The following is a 16590-nucleotide window of genomic DNA, read 5'->3' as shown; positions in this document are numbered from 1 at the left end:
GGGAACTGATCTCAATATCTATTAATTTCTCCAGAGTTTTCAATAGAAAGGACTGTGACTCGGTTTATCCGCCTTGGGAATATAAATTACTGTAACTTCCCTCTGCAACGATGGAATGTAAGACAAACGCAGACAAGCCTTAACAAGTAAAAAAGCCGTAAGTTCGGCCGGGCCGAACTTTTAATACCCTCCACCATTTGGTACAAATGTGGCAACTTCCAAAAAAAAAAAAAAAAATAAAATAAAATCCGTTAAAATCTTAAAAATACCGAATGCCTATACGACGATGTGGACCTGTATGGGCAACTTTTGTCATAAGTTATTACAATATTTAAATGCGAAACTTGAAGAAAAATCTGTTTATAATTTAGCTAAAATCATCAAAATACCGAATATAGGGGTACCGTTATATGGGGGCTATACGAAGACGTGGACCTACATGACTCATTTTTTGACTTAGGATGTAGCATCCATTACGAACTTCAAATACCAAATTTGAAACGATTCCGGTAAATAATGTCGCTAAAATCATCAAAATACCGAATATCGGGGGGTACGGTATATGGGGACTATACGAAGACGTGGACCTACATGACTCATTTTTTGACTTAAGATGTAGTATCCATTACGAACTTCAAATACCAAATTTGAAACGATTCCGGTAAATAATGTCGCTAAAATCATCAAAATACCGAATATCGGGGGGGTACGGTATATGGGGGCTATACGAAGACGTGGACCTACATGACTCATTTTTTGACTTAGGATGTAGTATCCATTACGAACTTCAAATGCCAAATTTGAAACAATTCCGCTGAATAATATCGCCAAAATCATCAAAATACCGAATATCGGGAGGTACCGTTATTTGGGGTCTATATGTTAACTTGGATCTACATGGCCCATTTACGAACTTAACCTGCCTACTGGCAAAATATACATGTGTGCAAAATTTTAGCCTTCTATTCCATTTTGTTCGGAAGATAGCGTGATTACAACAGAGAGACAGACAGACAGACGGACACTAAATCGTCTTAGAATTTTACGCTGATCAAGAATATATATACTTTGTTGGGTCTGTGAGACAAAAATGAAGGTTCTTCCAGATTGTGTCTCCAGTCTAACCGCAGTGGCGCCTACTCCGCTGAAATTGTTAAGGAAGATTAAGTTTAAACTCTTTTTAGCGACGATACGCGTTCTAAACATTGCTCAATAAGAAAGTTTGCTCAACATCAAAGATATTAGAAAAATACAACTCTGTGCTGGAATCTTATAGAGTGAAATAAACTTATAAATATGCAATAGTTGGTTTGGTTTATTTTTCATTTTTTTAACAAAATTCTTATATTGGGGAATACCCACGCAGCTTAATGGCTTGATTCATCTTTCTAAGATGAGGGTATGAAAGTAAAGTCGAGCTGGGTCGATGCCTCCAATGATCAGTTGAAATTGGGTCAGAATTTTGTTTTGTTGTTGTTGTTTTTTGTTTGCTATTCTCCATAAAGAATTTTGGACTGTGGAGCTGACGATGTCCACCATGGCAGAGCCTCCTTATCATTGTAGGGACTTGGTAGCTAAGCCTGCTACTCGTCGAGGCGCCCAGGTATCGACGAATACAGTCGGTACCCTGACGGCACGGTTTTCGTAACACCCCAGCGTTAGGGAGTCCATAGCGGAGGACCAGTCCGTCGACTGAATATTTAGGATGCGCCAATAGCTTCGCCTCGTAGAGTCCAGGGATCACGGTCACTCGGATATTTAGCCCGAGACTCTCCCCTGGAAACCGCTGAGCTGTCCACGACTGCTTATTTAAATTTGCAGATACCCGATGTATCTATCGGGCGTTCCACCATTCAGCTCTGCTTCCACGAACGGCCGGAAACGTCCAGATAAATAAGAAGCAATTAATTTACATGAACTACTATCAAATGCATATAAAGAGAACAGTTTATTTAGCAGCCTTGAATGATCCACACAACATTATTTTGAGTAATATTCATTCAAAACATTAACATCAAAGTCAGTTGAGAGTGGATGTCCCTATCAGTGATACCACCGTCATGAAGTTGTCTCCAGACGTGAGTAACATCTAGTCCATTGAAAAGTTTTTCATAATATTTTTACGCTCTTTTCTAAGAATAGAATTAGCTTTGTCATCAAAATTTCGTATATACGGAGGTACCTTTATATCGTAGCTGTACGAAGTCCTGGACCAGCATAGACAATTTTCTGTCATAGGCTGTAGCATCCATTACGAACTTCAAATATGACATCTCAAACAATTTCGGTGGGTATTGTACCTAAACTCGTCAAAATGCCGAATATAGGGAGGTACTGATGAATGGGGCCTATACGAAGACCTAAACCTGCATAAACAATTTTCTGTCACAGACTGTAGTTCCCATTACGAACTCTAAATACGTAATTTGAAACAATTCGGGGGAATAATGACGCTAAAATCATCAAAATACCGAATATTGGGAGGTACCGTTATATGGGGGCTATACGAAGACGTGGACCTACATGACCCATTTACGAACGTAACCTGCCTACTGGAAAAATTAACACCTGTGCAAAATTTTAGCATTCTATCTCAATTCGTTCGAAAGATAGCGTGATTACAACAGACAGACGGACATCACTAAATTGACTTAGAATTTTACGCTGATCAAGAATATATATATACTTTGTTGGGTCTAACATGGGTATTTCGAGGAGTTACAAACGGAATGACAAAGTTAATATACCCTCCATAGTATGGAGGGTTGATGCATCTACCTGTATTCTTCTGCCATGGTAACATCGAATTCTAATTTAATTGATAGATCGTTTGGTAATCAGCTGGGCTGGAAGGGTGGCCTTATACTTGGATCAGGGGTAATACCGTACCCAAAGCTCGATTGTGGTGAAACCATGGTAGAAGAAGGTGTATTAACATCAAAATTGGTTTGACAGTTAACTGTCCTAGCAGCTATGTCGATACGACTACCTGTATTCTTCTACCTTGGATGAAACGTAGAGTATTTTTGTACGCAACGTAAATATTATGGTACTTGCCTCAATAAAAAAAAAACTGGTTAAAAAGACGTAAATCGACTTATTTATCCCTACACAAAACAGTTCTTTTTTAAAACAGTTAGGTTTTGATGACAAATAAAAGCGAGTTCTGGTACGGTTCTGGTATCTTAACCAAATTTCTCCGAGACTAAACAATAAGGTACTGCCGTCAGAATAACTGCAAGTCCGTTGACCAATTATAGGCGTTAATATGGCATTTAAAGTAAGTAAATATCATGGGAAATGGCGAAAAAGATAGATAATAAACTTTTGATTTAGCCCATAGATCCCAAACGAGATGAATACAGGCGCTATTTGGAGCGAGGTGGCATTATCGAGTCTTTGACCAAGGTTTTCGTACGTATTTTGAAGGAAAGACCGGAAGATCCAACCCAATACTTGTTACAGAATTTAGGAGATGCTCGACTCCAAGCCGATAACATTGCTTATTTACAAAATGAACTAGAGGATGCACGGGCAGAGATACGACGTCTAAGTGACATTATTAGAAATATTAATCCGGATTTGCTCAACGAAAGTTCTATCAAGAACACAACTTCTAATGATGTCTCTGTGGAAGAAATTGAAGTTCAGCAGGATGCAGGGCAGCATCAAATGACTGATTTTACTCCAGATCAAAGTGTGGAACATAACAGTATGTCGCCTGATACGGACATGGTGCAAAATGACAAAAATTGCACCGAAAATAGTTAGACTATTGAATTGAAGTTTAATGCTTATTGCTAGTCCTAGTTTGCTGATCCAAGTAATTTGGATTTAAATCTCAAAATATGTAGAATCTCACATACAAGTACAACAAATCTTTAAGTAAAAAATTTGTATTGTAGCATTTGAACTACATTCCAAAAGGCATAAAAGTTTTTATTGATAAATGCATATGAAATCGGGATTACGCAGCTGCCGGAAATACCAACATCGTTTTCCGATTTTAGGTCTTTTTATTCTTATTACTTTTTTTCAGGGAAAATTCATACTTCTCGTGATGTGAGGTTCTAAATTCATCGAAAATTGATATTTCCAAACCAAATGTTGAAATAAAAAGTAATCTCGGAGTTAAATATTAAATTTAGAAAAAAGGTTGGTTCGCAAAGAAGGCGGACGTACTACAAAGAAAAAATATTAGTTGTGTTCCAGAACCTGCAAATTAGTACTAATTAGCACTAATTCTGCTACAACGCGTTCCCGTACTCCAAAAACTAGCAAAACTTGCAGCACTCTCGAGAAAAAAATGGCGCTGAGTGGTGCACATTTCTGCTTGTTTTAGCTACATGAATTTGGCCGAGCAGAAATGTGCATATTGTAAATTTAACATTTAATTGGCAGGGCTAACAAGGTTGAAAAATGTATTGATACATATAAATAAAGAAAATGATCAACTTGAAAACTAACAGCCTGTTCCACGATGTCGAAAGAACACGTTCGCACAACTTTTTTTTTTTTTTTTCGAACGTTCCTGCTGCGGGCACTAGTTGAGTATATGGGGGAGAATCCTAAGTTCGCCAGAGGAGTGCCAATTTTTGGAAGCAGCAGGCAATCCCATGAAGACCACTGGAAGACACAAACCTAGAAAAAATCATTTTTTTATTATTTCAAAAATGTAAAAATACAATCATACTTACTGGTTGTTAGGTACTTCAAATAAATTCGAAGCATCTCTTAAATGCCTCCATGGCACAATTTGAACCTCCTCCTCATCATCCATAAAAAATAGGGCTACAGAAATATTCATTTTTTTTCTTTTTTAAGAACACAAATAATCTAAACACAATCACTAGAAATTTTATTTTGTTTGTTTATTTACAATTTGTTTGTTTACAACTGAACTGTCAGTTGAGACAGAGCCACTGCTGCTTTTTCGCGTTTAAATTAGACATTTGGCGCTTTTTTGCCTTATTTCGCGATTAATTTTGCCAAAAAATATTTTGCAACACTGAATCACGTAAGGCTATGCGAAAGAAAGAACGAAAGTTAGTGGAACGCATTCTTATGCGAAAGTGAGTGAATTGCCTTCGTTCGCACAAATTTTCTTTCGAGATCGTGGAACAGGCTGTAAGGCTGGAAATACATAAAGCGCATATTTGGCTGGCTTAAGTCAGTTCGATTGGCCCTAGATTCCTTTGTTCATTTTCGAAGAAGCCAGCCGATGACTTAATGCTAGGAACACAATTGGAGCGAACGACGAATTTCGCCCTACGCGGCGACAAAATGAGCCGCGAAAATTCGTCGTATGGAACACAATACCGACGAAATTATAAAACAGCTGATGAAGTTGTTTACTTTTTGCTCATTTGTTGACTACAATGAATTATACAAGAACACATAATTCTTTACGTTCTCTATTATAATTTCACTTATGTCCATCTTCTCTATTATAAATTCACTGATATCCATCTTCACTCAGGCGCAAGTACACAAATAAATAAACAAATTAATTATGTTTTTTTTTATACGAGTAACAGATAGTAGAGTGACCATAACAAATTTTAAAGTAAAAAGTAACTTTATTTACTAAAACACATAAAATTCGTACAAGTATGGCCACCTTGTACTGTTTTGTTCGCCGGTCGCCGGCGTATGAAATAGAAATAAAGCTAATTGAGTTCGCGGCGACCGACGAAATTTTCGCCGGTGCCGTGATTGTGTGCACTTCCATATACACATATGTGTTTTATTTTTGAAGACGAACATACGCCGCGAAAAAATTCGTCGTTCGCTCCAATTGTGTTCCTAGCATAAGACAGCCAGATAAGCGCTTTATGTATTTCCAGCTTAAAGGAAAAACTAATATTTGTCGTGCAAAAAACAAAAAGAGAAAATATGGAGCAACTGATGTATTCACTTTTGGATGATTCCAGCAGTGAAGAGGACTGGCTGAATGAGGAATCAGATTATTAATTATTATTATAAATTATTAATTTTAACTTATCGTCTTCGATACTCATTTTTTAAATGTTGGCGCTCTTTTCAGTAAGGTTTCACCAGTCCGATTTAGGCTGTTTACTTTTGGAATTTTGAATTTTGACATTTTATCGCATTTCTGCTAATTTTCCGTTCCCTTATTTTTTGAGCAAACCTAAATGAGAATGACATTTCGAACTGTTCTCTCTTCTGCTAGTTTTACTACTAAAAAAGTACTGGAACACAACTATTATGTCCCGGAAGAAGCCCGACTACTTAAAAAAGTATGAAAATAAAAACTTTGGTCTGTATAGCCACTTCTGGGCATATGATAACGATATGGATTCAATTAGTACTGAATGGGTAAATAAAAACTTTACATTTTCGAAGTATTGGGAAGTACGGACATGTTACAAATTCTAACCGGAATGGTTTCAATTCCGAAAATTACGCCAAAATATGATACCCTCTACATACATAGTATGGAAAGTATATTAAGTTTGTCATTTCGTTTGTAACACATCGAAATAATCGTTTTAGACCCAACAAGGTATATATATTCTTCATCAGCGTAAAACTCAAATTAGCGATGGGAAGCTAAAATGTTGCATACAGTTGTCTTTGTTTGTACCTCCCAAAATTACGTAATTTGAAGATTATAGCCACATTTTTAAAACAAAATAGTCTAAAATTTGGAATTTCGAGTTTGTATTGTGATCTACCTTATGAGGCATAATATTGTCCATATAGGTTTACATATAGCCCCCCATATAAAGGTATCTTCGGATATTCAATATGTTGACGTTTTTGTCACACTTCCCAACAGAACAGTTTAAAATTCGGTATAATAATTTGTTCTACCTTCTGTGGCAGAACATTGCATATATAGGTCCTCGTTTTCCTATAGCGCCCATATAATTGTACACTCCCATGTTCGGAATTTTGATGAATTTAGTCTGTTTCTAGCGGAATAGCTTAAAATTCGATTTTAGAGTTCATATAGGATATTCTGCTTATATTGAAAAATTTCTATTTAAGTCAAAGTTTGTCCTCTCGAGATTCGGTATTTTGATGACAAGCCATTTTTTACAGAATTGTAAAATCCTCGAATACTGGAATTTCGGCATTTACAGGCATATTTTTACATGAGTTACTTTCCAAATTGTGGAGCGTATAAAAAGTTCGGTCCGGCCTAACATAACGGCTTCTTTACTTGTTTGAGTTTCTTTGTTTTATTTTTTTTTCATTCCTTCGATTTATCATTATTTACTTTTCATAAATGTAAAATTTTTGTTTGCAGAAAAAGGGGGTTTCAGTAACATTATTAACATTTTAGGTTTGAGTGACTTCAATATTTTCACTCATACCCATGAAACCATAGACTCATGAATATATAGACAAGAAAGTTAGTTTTTCTTTTATACCTTGGTTGGTTCTCAGCACACTTGTGAATATTCAAGATGCTGATTGACGCAGTCGACTCGTTCCCGTTTTTTCTTTGCCATCACGTAATTACACTCATGATACAATGAGTAGCAAGTATAGAGGTCTACCTGTTTGGCTTGTAATGTCAGAATTAGTATCAAAACAATAAAAAATCAAACAATTTGTTGCATTTATTTTGAATAAATAATTGAAAACCGCGATAACTGAATGAAAGGTCAACACTTCTTTTCAAAATCATGTACTATATATCTCTAAAGGATTATTTCGCTACAAAAACTCTAGATTTTGTCGATACATACGTTGAAATAAACATTTTAAAAAACCCGAATTTGAATGTTTTCTGAACAATTTTTTTTTTTGTTATTGAAAAGAAAACACATACATAAACAAATAAATATGACATATTAAGCCAAGAAAATAAAAAAATTAAAATCATATGGTTTCATAGCCCTACCCATGGTACAATTATATCCAGGTAGGCCTATGATACCATATGATTTTAATTTTTTTATTTTCTTGGCTTAATATGCCATCTTTATTTGTTTATGTATGTGTTTTCTTTTCAATAACAAAAAAATTGTTCAGAAAATATTCAAATTCGGATGTTTTCAAAATGTTTATTTCAATTACAAGCCAAACAGGTAGACCTCTATACTTGCATTTTTTTCAAAGTTGACCTACCTTCTCTTCATTGTACCATGGCCCTACCTTGATATCATTGTACCATGATTACACTTATATTTCATCCTGGAATAGGTTTTAACTGCCAAATGCTATAAAAGTGTCATCAAACAGTTGGACTGTTCCAAAACTGCAAGACTGAAAAACTACCTGCAAGATTCTGGAATATACCATAAATGTGTGTAAAACAAAATGTGAATTGTTTTATTTATTTATTTATTTTTTTTTTTAATTTTATAACATCTCACTGCAAAAATGATTATTTACAAATTAAATTTTACATGGTAACAAATGAAAGTTTAAAAGTTTCGTTGATCATATTGTCAGGGAAATCGTTCATCTTTAAGATGTTTTTGATTTTTTTTAATATTATTTCCATGGTACAATGAAATAAAGGTAACCTGTAATTTAAAGTTCTCATGTGTGATTTTGTGTGTATACAATAGATTTATAAATAGATTTTAACAATGAGATGGTGTCAACGTTAGAAATTTAAAAAAAATTTAAACATATGGTTGCATGACATTACCTTCTTAGTTCTCCTATGATTATTTCAATAATATTAATAAAATAAAAAATATCTTAAAGATGAACGATTTCCCTGACAATACGATCAACGAACTTATAAGACACGTGAGATACCAAAAACTGGACAATATGGAACAAAAACCTGAGAAAATTTACAAATGCTCCACTTATATACCTGGTTTTTCAGAACGTTTTTCCTATAGCTCATGATGACAAATCCAATGTGGTATATGAAATAAAATGCAATGGTGACGGTTCCAACGTATGTAATAATGTATGTATTGGGACAACAAAAACAAAATAAAAACCTGAGATTTTCTTCTCTGGTATGACCAACACCGGCTACGTGAACCATAGGTTTTCTAAATTGGATACTACTCTTAAGTAGCCGGCCTTCGGCGGAGGCTTGAGATTTTCTCCTCTGGGTATGTCCAAGACCGGCTACGCGAATCAAAGCCTTTCTAATTTTTATGCTGTCAGAAGGTATTTTTATGCTGCTGGACAGGTATTTTCATTGTCTTTCAAATGATACCTACATTGTCCATGTCTATTTAGTAGAACAAAGTTGAGTTTAAGGGCTATGCTCGAATTGACCTGAAATTTTTACCACATATAGGTCTTTTTAACCTGATTTCGGCAAAGTACCCGCTTACTCAGTTGTTTGGCCCGAAAGTTGGGATACAACATCCGGTTCTACAAAACCGATACTACAAAATGGATAGCTTAACGAAATATCTATCCAACAAGTGAGCATGTGATGTGCTATTGGAATCGATTCCGGAGTAATGCAAGAAAAATTGTATTTTTGTACCGGAACTTTTTGAAAACCCTATAAAACGTCGAAAATTGACCCCTTATGGGATATTAAAATCTGCATACTACAAAATGGTCCCATATGCATCGATATCTCTTGTAGTTCCGAAGATATTATTTTTGCAATTCATGAAATTCAGATATTCTCCAGAAACAGTAAAAACAAAAAACTGCCGATATACAACTGAACAAAATTGTGTTTAAAGGGGTACCGTAAGCGAACATTGCAGTCAGGTCTACCCATGGCAAAAGAATCTTCTATCAGGGTAATTATTGTGCCATCATCATTGTATCACATTTCGCCGGCGTATGTATCCCAGCAGTTGCTCATAAGATATTAACATGTATATCAGCATTACGTCGCGGTTTTGATTCTGGTGCTGATTTGATTCCCAATTTCTATACGTGTGGCAACTATGTGTACAGCTTTGCTGTGTCATTTTTAGTTTATTTGGTTATTTTGCCGATTATTAGGTCTTTTTGACGTTCGAATAGTTGATAAAATACATTAACTGGCTTTTAAAAATCCAAATGGCATCTGAGCGTTACAGTTTCTCCTTAACAACATTCAGGTAATTAGCTTCTATGTTTTGTTAAAAAAATAAAGTATCCAATATCGCAAAAAAAATCCATAACCTTTGAGCGCCTAGGAATAACATTGCAAATTATTTTCAGCCCTTCGGGAAAGCTGGTGCAATTGGAATATGCTCTAGCTGCTGTGTCAGCCGGGGCTCCCTCGGTTGGAATTATGGGTAAGGATTCCTTAACAAATTCACAATGAAAGTTTTAATTTTCTATCCTTTAATTTGCACAGCATCCAATGGAGTTGTCATTGCAACTGAAAACAAACATAAATCGAGTTTGTACGAGGAACATAGCGTAAACCGGGTCGAGATGATTACTGGGCACATCGGCATGATATACTCAGGAATGGGTCCTGATTACAGACTCTTAGTGAAGCAGGCGAGAAAACTTGCTCAAAACTATTATCTTACATACAAAGAGCCCATTCCAGTAGCTCAACTGGTACAACGAGTTGCTACTTTAATGCAAGAGTATACTCAAACTGGGTATGATAGTCCCATACTAGACATAAGTAATATCATGAAATTAAATTTCGAAGCAGGTGCGGTTTGGCCTAAAAACCCAAACGAGTCACCTCCTTCAGCTAAAATGCTTAGCACGCCATCTATTTCTAAAAGCTAATAATTTCATGATAATATTCATGACTTTTTGTTGTCTCAAGTTTATCTATTTTAACAAAACGATTCCTGTTTAAGGGGTGTCCGGCCATTTGGTGTTTCACTATTAATATGCGGATGGGATTCGGATCGTCCATATTTATTCCAGTGTGACCCTTCGGGAGCTTACTTCGCTTGGAAAGCTACTGCTATGGGTAAAAATGCTGTCAATGGCAAAACATTTTTGGAAAAAAGGCAAGTTAATTATAAAAGAAGGAAGCAAGACATAATTTTCTTTTTTTATTTCTAATAGGTATAGCGAAGATCTCGAGTTAGATGATGCAGTGCATACAGCGATCTTAACTTTAAAAGAGGGATTTGAAGGAAAAATGACAGCAGATAATATTGAAGTTGGAATATGTGATCGTAACGGATTTAAACGTTTGGACCCAGCCACCGTGAAGGACTACTTGGTCAACATACCCTAAATCATAAAATACTGAAGTATTTAAGCCATGAATAATAATCTTTATAGGTGGAGTGTTTATGTGTGTTTTAAAAAAATATACATATTTTTTCTAATTTAATTCAATTTTTATTTTAATTTCCAAAAGTATATAATGACTAATTAACGCCAATTGCCTCAATGAATCCGCAACATGTCTGTGGGTCAAAAAGGAATAAATTACAGTTTGGTGCTTCCTTTTTAGTTACTGTTTTTATTATTTCTTGAGCCAATACGCCACCAACAACCGCTGCAGCTGGCGATATTTGACTAAAAGTATTTTCCAAATAATCTGTAGTCAATAAATCCGTGCTGCCAAGTATGTCTCGAATACGAAGCAATTCCTGCAGATCACTCTCCCTGGATTTGTAAGAGGGATCACGTCCAAATTCTTCACGAAATTTTTGTAAAACACGCAATAGTAAGAACGCCGGACCAGTTCGCTTCAATTTCTTTTGATATGACGGCGAATTAATATCGAAATCCACAACAGCTTGGTATGGGGCAAATTTAAGTTCCCTTTGTACAGTCGTTGTGACCAGTTCCGTTTTAACCTTTTCATTTGGTTTCGATATAACTTTATGTTTTGCGACGTCCCTATAAAAAAGACACATATATTGATGTGATTTTTAATAAGACAGTTTCTCACTTACTCTACGAAAGCATGATCATTTAAGTCGGCAAATGTGTACCCAAACATTCCCCATACGTCCCCAGCAAAGAACTTAATATCATTCCGACGACATATTTCATCAATTCGTAGAAGTTCATTGTTTGTTGCTCCTGTGATGACCACCACATCAAATCCACAAAAATAGTCCTCACTTTTTTCGGAAATCGGTTGAGTATCGGCGGATATTTCGACCATTGGGTTCAAAGCCTTCGCCCTCTCAATTGACGACTCGGCTCGATTTTTCCCCAAACTTGTACGAGGTGCTAAGAATTGAGAGCAAAAATCATCTTCCGTCACGCTATTAGCATCATTCAACTTAACAGCATGTACACCCGATAAAATAATGTTCTTAGTAACTTCCGCACCAATTCCACCCAGACCCGATATTAAGATCTTTGCGGTACGCAGACGCTTCTGCGATTCAAGGCCCCAAAGACGAATTTGCCGGTCATATAACTCATTTTCGGTCTCAGTTAGTTCTATCTCTGAACTTCCGTTTTCATTTGTATTCTCAATTTCCATTTGCTCACCCATAGTAACAATGAAATTTACCAAAAGATGTAAGAAATGTATATTTTGCCGGTAAAGGTAGAGTGGATTTGCAAATGAAGCCACAAATATATGGGCTTGCCAGACTTTTCATATTTGTTATTAATCATCGTTGTTTAGGGATAGATAAGTCGACTTTCGATTAATCGAATAGTCGACTTTGAGTACTCAAAGTTCTGAAACTCGAACTTGACTATGGACTTGTGTGAAAACCGAGTACTCGACTATTCATAGTCAATTGTTCGACTTATGCTATTCCCATTGCAATTTCAATAACGTTCTCAAATTTAGGTACACGAATTAACCCGTTCATTCGGCACGATTCGTAATTCATAGTAATTTCGTACAAATTTCTATAAAATTCAACGAACAAAAAAATTGGAAAAAGGAATTAGGTTTCCTTTTTCCAAATTTTTTGTTCGTTGAATTTCATAGAAATTTGTACGAAAGTACATGCAATTAGCATTAATAATAATAGAAGAAATTATTTTTTTTCCCCCAAAGATTTAATTTATCTTTCGTTTAACAATATGCATTCATGAATGATTTAAGACTTTGTTTTATTGGGTTTTAAGGTCTGTCATTTAGGTCATTAATGTTTTGAACTTTTTGTACAAATGTTGACATTTTACATATATCTTCAGTTCTTAAATTCGGATTGTCAAAAAAAAAAAAAATAAAGGGCAAAAACTTTTAAATTTTGAAAATATTGCCTCTTTTGTTTCCAGTTTTCTGTCGAAATTCCAACTCGTGGACAAAAAGTGTACCTCAGATGAGAGAAGAAACAAAATTTACTTTCGGTTGAATTCACATACGCCATTCAATATATCTTTCATTTATAATTTTCAGTTTTCCTGAAAAATTTTGAAATTTCATTAAATCACATTTGTTAAGCTGCCCTCAGACACACCAACAGTTGGCCCAACTTGTGACAAGTTGGAACAACTATTGGTGCGTTTGAGGGCTAGTTGTACAACTTTTTCGAAAGTTGGATGGAAATATCAAAAATTTTTTGATAATTTCGTAAGTTGGGCCAACTGTTGGTGCGTGCGAGGGCAAGTTGTACCAACTTCAGTGTTTTCTTCATTTATGTCTTGACTTTGGTGAAGCAGCACATACATAAGCTGAGCGCTGAGCGCAAGAAGAGAAACGAAAACAAAACATAATCATAAAACAAAACAAGAAAAAAAAAACAAATAAAACATCTTCTTCTTCTTCCTCTAAAATGATATCAATTCCAAATAGCGCAAGAGCATCCGAGTTAATGTTGACGCTTCAAAAATACTTTGTAAATGAAAAGTTGGTACAACAGTTGTATGAAAAGTTGGTACGTGCGAGGAGACCGACCAACTTTTTCATACAACTTAAAAGTGACAAGTTGGGCCAACTGTTGGTGTGTCTGAGGGCAGCTTTAGGGATAGCACACATTTCATCGCAGTTCTGAGAGTGATTTGAATGGAACAAATAACAAAAATCTTTGTTCTGATCTTTTGTGTGGGGAATCAAGTAGATAATTCATAATTAATGGTCGAACAACGAATAGAGAGAGAATCACGTGCCATGTGAACTTAGCATTACTTCACTCACTGTTTTTTTCAAATTCTTATCCAACTAATGTGCCCAATACCAATGTCCTTGTTAAGGTCAGATGAGTTGGTTGTTATAGTGGTTGAGTTGTGCTTCTACAGCACGCGCACTTCTGTCCTTTTGCGATGTTGTAAAACAGAGCGAAAGCGCGCGTCGGAAACAAAAATGAAAGACGTCCCCAACGAAACGAATATGAAGGCCAAAAAAGAATACTTGATAAAAAATAATATTTTTTTTAGGATTTGGCCACACTTTCTGACGTAAAAGTTAAAATTCGACGTTGAGATCGGGCTACGTTTTCCTACAGCCCCATATGGAGATAACTCCCCATATTTGGTCGATTTTAGCCACATTTTCAAATGGCGTTTTTAGAGTTCATATTCCTAATAACAGAAGAGACACATACCCATGATACTGGAATTTCGGCATTTATAGACATATTTTACATGAGTTACTTTCCAAATTGTGGACAGTATAAGACCACAGACTAATAAAAATATAGACGACAAAATGCTCTCACAGCTTTTTCTTGAAGCGGATCAGCAGGTGCCCATGTCGTTTCAGGGGTATGAGAGAAAATATTGAACTCACTCAATTCTAAAATTTTAAATATATAAACAACTGTAGGATATTTATCAGATAAGTGTAAATTATGTGATGACAACGATAAATACGGTAATAATCAAGTAAAGTTCTGAAAAAAACTATTAAATGTGTTTTCGAAGTCAAGTAGGTCGACTACGTAAATCAGCATGTTGATGTGCAAAAGCGTGCTGAGAACCACATGCATAAAAACTAAACTAAATTTCCGTTGTCTACATATATATTGATTAGTTAAACTACGTTACTATCTCAAAAAGAATTTGCTGGACAATTTCTGCAGGAAAATTAGGCAGACTCGCCTAATATTTTGTACAAAATATTCGGTTATCGTACACACCTAATATATATGTGTTAACATTTTATAGTGACTGTACCCAAAGAAGAAGTACATGGTAAACATCATCTTGCCCCAACAAAAAAAAAAATAAAAGAACGAAAAAGCTTTCTTTTAAATTCAATACAAAATGGGAACTGAGGTAAACAATGTTGCTGGGCAGAATGCGTCTGGTACCATTACTTCTTACAAGCTGAAACCTTCTCTGGGTGAAACGTTTAAAGGGGTTCTCATAAAAGAAATTATCCATGACGTGCTGTCTGAAAAGCTACAAGGTTTCCACGGTGATCGCTTAAATTTTAACAACACTAATGCCTGAAAATATATTTATAGGAAAAGCATATAATGTTGAGGAGGTGTCCCAATGGACGAAAGATATTACCGATACCATAAACACGACCATAAGAAATAAGCTCGTAATGCCTCGATACAAGTATATTGTGCAAGTGATGCTAGGACAACAACTTGGTGCTGGATGTCATTATTATGCCAAATGCTGCTGGGATGCTGAGTCGGATTCTCAAATTTCTGACGTTTTTAGCAATACAAGTCTTTTTTGTGTATGTACTGTTTTTGGCGTATATTTATATTAGCAATTAATATTTTTTTATAATAAATAATGTAGTTCTACTTGTCTAATCTACTGACTTTAACCAAGTTCCTTAGAATGATCAGCAAATGTACAGGATTTGGTGACCTCATAAAGTGTACATGATGTGACATCTGACGATCATGGTGATTTTGATATTGAAACAATTTTAACGACTTCGTTTTTTTTCTCAAAATTGGAAACTAGCAATGATAGTAGCGGTACTAAAATCATCCTTGGTACCGGGTCCAGAAGACTTTAGACCGATTGTCATATTCCCTGTGGTGTCAACTAATTATGAACACATATTGAAGAAGATTCTGTTACATACGAGTCCTTCAGTTTTCGAGGGACAGCATGCCTTTCGACACGGTCTTTACTTTTACACTTGACAGATAAAATTATTATTATAATACTTGGATATATATGTTTAAAAATGTATTCAAATTTTCTTTTTGCATGCAAAATGATAATGTCGCACATATGCAATATGTTGAGATGAGTGGAGTTAAATCTAATACTGTTTCAGTGACATCAGGAGTTTCACAATGCTTGGTTTTAGATCCATTGCTGTTTATTCTTTACCTCTCAGAGTGTATTATTCCTAGTATTTGCTCATTATTCATATTTGCTGATGATGTACTGCTGCTTTTTAATTCTGAAGCAAATATCTTGGATTATTTAAAAAGAACAATAAACTTTAAAATCAAAAATTATTATTTTTGATTCTTTTGAAAGAGATATTGTGATTTTGATAGGAGATTTTAGAATTGATATTATTGATAAGGTGTTTGGAAATGTTTGGATAATAAGTTGAACTTGGAACACCATGTTAATATTTTTAGTTTTTATGTAATTTTACGGGTTAGGATCAACCTTGCTTGAGCCCTTATGATACAATATATGTTGCATGGTAGAAGAATATAGGTAGACGCGTCGACACAGCTGCAGGGACAATGAACTGTCAAACCATTTATGGAATTGAAATTGTTGAATGAAAAATTATTTAAATTTGTAAAAATTGTTGAAAAATGCGAATTTTAATAGGTATGATATGTTGTATGAATACAGGTAGATGCATCAACGCTTGGGAGCATTGATATTTCAAAAAAATTTAAATGTTTT

At 35.2% G+C, this 16590-nt stretch overlaps 4 protein-coding genes and 1 long non-coding RNA gene across 5 annotated transcripts; 3 read left to right on the top strand and 2 right to left on the bottom strand.

The window, feature by feature from the left end:
* The first annotated feature begins 3120 nt into the window (after positions 1 to 3120).
* LOC101896836 (c-Myc-binding protein homolog) lies at positions 3121 to 3926 on the top strand. Its single transcript, XM_005188304.4, has 2 exons — positions 3121 to 3280; positions 3337 to 3926. The coding sequence occupies exons 1-2, from the start codon at positions 3269 to 3271 to the stop codon at positions 3769 to 3771; spliced, it is 447 nt and encodes a 148-aa protein (XP_005188361.1). The 5' UTR covers positions 3121 to 3268; the 3' UTR covers positions 3772 to 3926.
* LOC131802463 (uncharacterized) lies at positions 3704 to 5120 on the bottom strand. The gene is made up of 2 exons (XR_009342211.1): positions 4698 to 5120; positions 3704 to 4641 (listed from the first exon to the last, which is right to left on the bottom strand). It is a non-coding gene; the product is annotated as an uncharacterized LOC131802463 (long non-coding RNA).
* A 4735-nt stretch (positions 5121 to 9855) lies between these two features.
* Positions 9856 to 11212, top strand: LOC101896475 (proteasome subunit alpha type-2). Its single transcript, XM_005188302.4, has 5 exons — positions 9856 to 10016; positions 10120 to 10196; positions 10259 to 10514; positions 10725 to 10880; positions 10939 to 11212. The coding sequence occupies exons 1-5, from the start codon at positions 9976 to 9978 to the stop codon at positions 11111 to 11113; spliced, it is 705 nt and encodes a 234-aa protein (XP_005188359.1). The 5' UTR covers positions 9856 to 9975; the 3' UTR covers positions 11114 to 11212.
* Positions 11198 to 12446, bottom strand: LOC101896656 (SUMO-activating enzyme subunit 1). Its single transcript, XM_011296192.3, has 2 exons — positions 11784 to 12446; positions 11198 to 11727 (listed from the first exon to the last, which is right to left on the bottom strand). The coding sequence occupies exons 1-2, from the start codon at positions 12335 to 12337 to the stop codon at positions 11250 to 11252; spliced, it is 1032 nt and encodes a 343-aa protein (XP_011294494.1). The 5' UTR covers positions 12338 to 12446; the 3' UTR covers positions 11198 to 11249.
* A 2452-nt stretch (positions 12447 to 14898) lies between these two features.
* On the top strand, positions 14899 to 15515 carry LOC105262126 (dynein light chain Tctex-type protein 2B). The gene is made up of 2 exons (XM_011296191.3): positions 14899 to 15151; positions 15210 to 15515. Exons 1-2 carry the CDS (start codon positions 15007 to 15009, stop codon positions 15467 to 15469), a joined length of 405 nt encoding a protein of 134 aa, XP_011294493.2. The 5' UTR covers positions 14899 to 15006; the 3' UTR covers positions 15470 to 15515.
* The last annotated feature ends 1075 nt before the right edge of the window (positions 15516 to 16590 follow it).

Source organism: Musca domestica, unplaced genomic scaffold (assembly GCF_030504385.1).
Source record: "Musca domestica strain aabys unplaced genomic scaffold, Musca_domestica.polishedcontigs.V.1.1 21, whole genome shotgun sequence".
In the NCBI taxonomy this organism is placed as follows: Eukaryota; Metazoa; Arthropoda; class Insecta; order Diptera; family Muscidae; genus Musca; species Musca domestica.
Note: the sequence above shows the minus strand (reverse complement) of the source record. Positions and strands in the feature narration are given on the sequence as shown.

Excerpts from the sequence above, each read along its gene's own strand:
- LOC101896475 (XM_005188302.4), top strand. The coding sequence starts at position 9,976 with ATGGCATCTGAGCGTTACAGTTTCTCCTTAACAACATTCAG. Across the intron at positions 10,197-10,258 it reads TCCCTCGGTTGGAATTATGG|CATCCAATGGAGTTGTCATT; the intron begins GTAAGGATTCCT and ends TAATTTGCACAG. Across the intron at positions 10,515-10,724 it reads CAAGAGTATACTCAAACTGG|GGGTGTCCGGCCATTTGGTG; the intron begins GTATGATAGTCC and ends TTCCTGTTTAAG.
- LOC105262126 (XM_011296191.3), top strand. The coding sequence starts at position 15,007 with ATGGGAACTGAGGTAAACAATGTTGCTGGGCAGAATGCGTCTGGTACC. Across the intron at positions 15,152-15,209 it reads GCTGTCTGAAAAGCTACAAG|GAAAAGCATATAATGTTGAG; the intron begins GTTTCCACGGTG and ends ATATATTTATAG.
- LOC101896656 (XM_011296192.3), bottom strand. The coding sequence starts at position 12,337 with ATGGGTGAGCAAATGGAAATTGAGAATACAAATGAAAACGGAAGTTCA. Across the intron at positions 11,728-11,783 it reads AATGATCATGCTTTCGTAGA|GGACGTCGCAAAACATAAAG; the intron begins GTAAGTGAGAAA and ends TCTTTTTTATAG.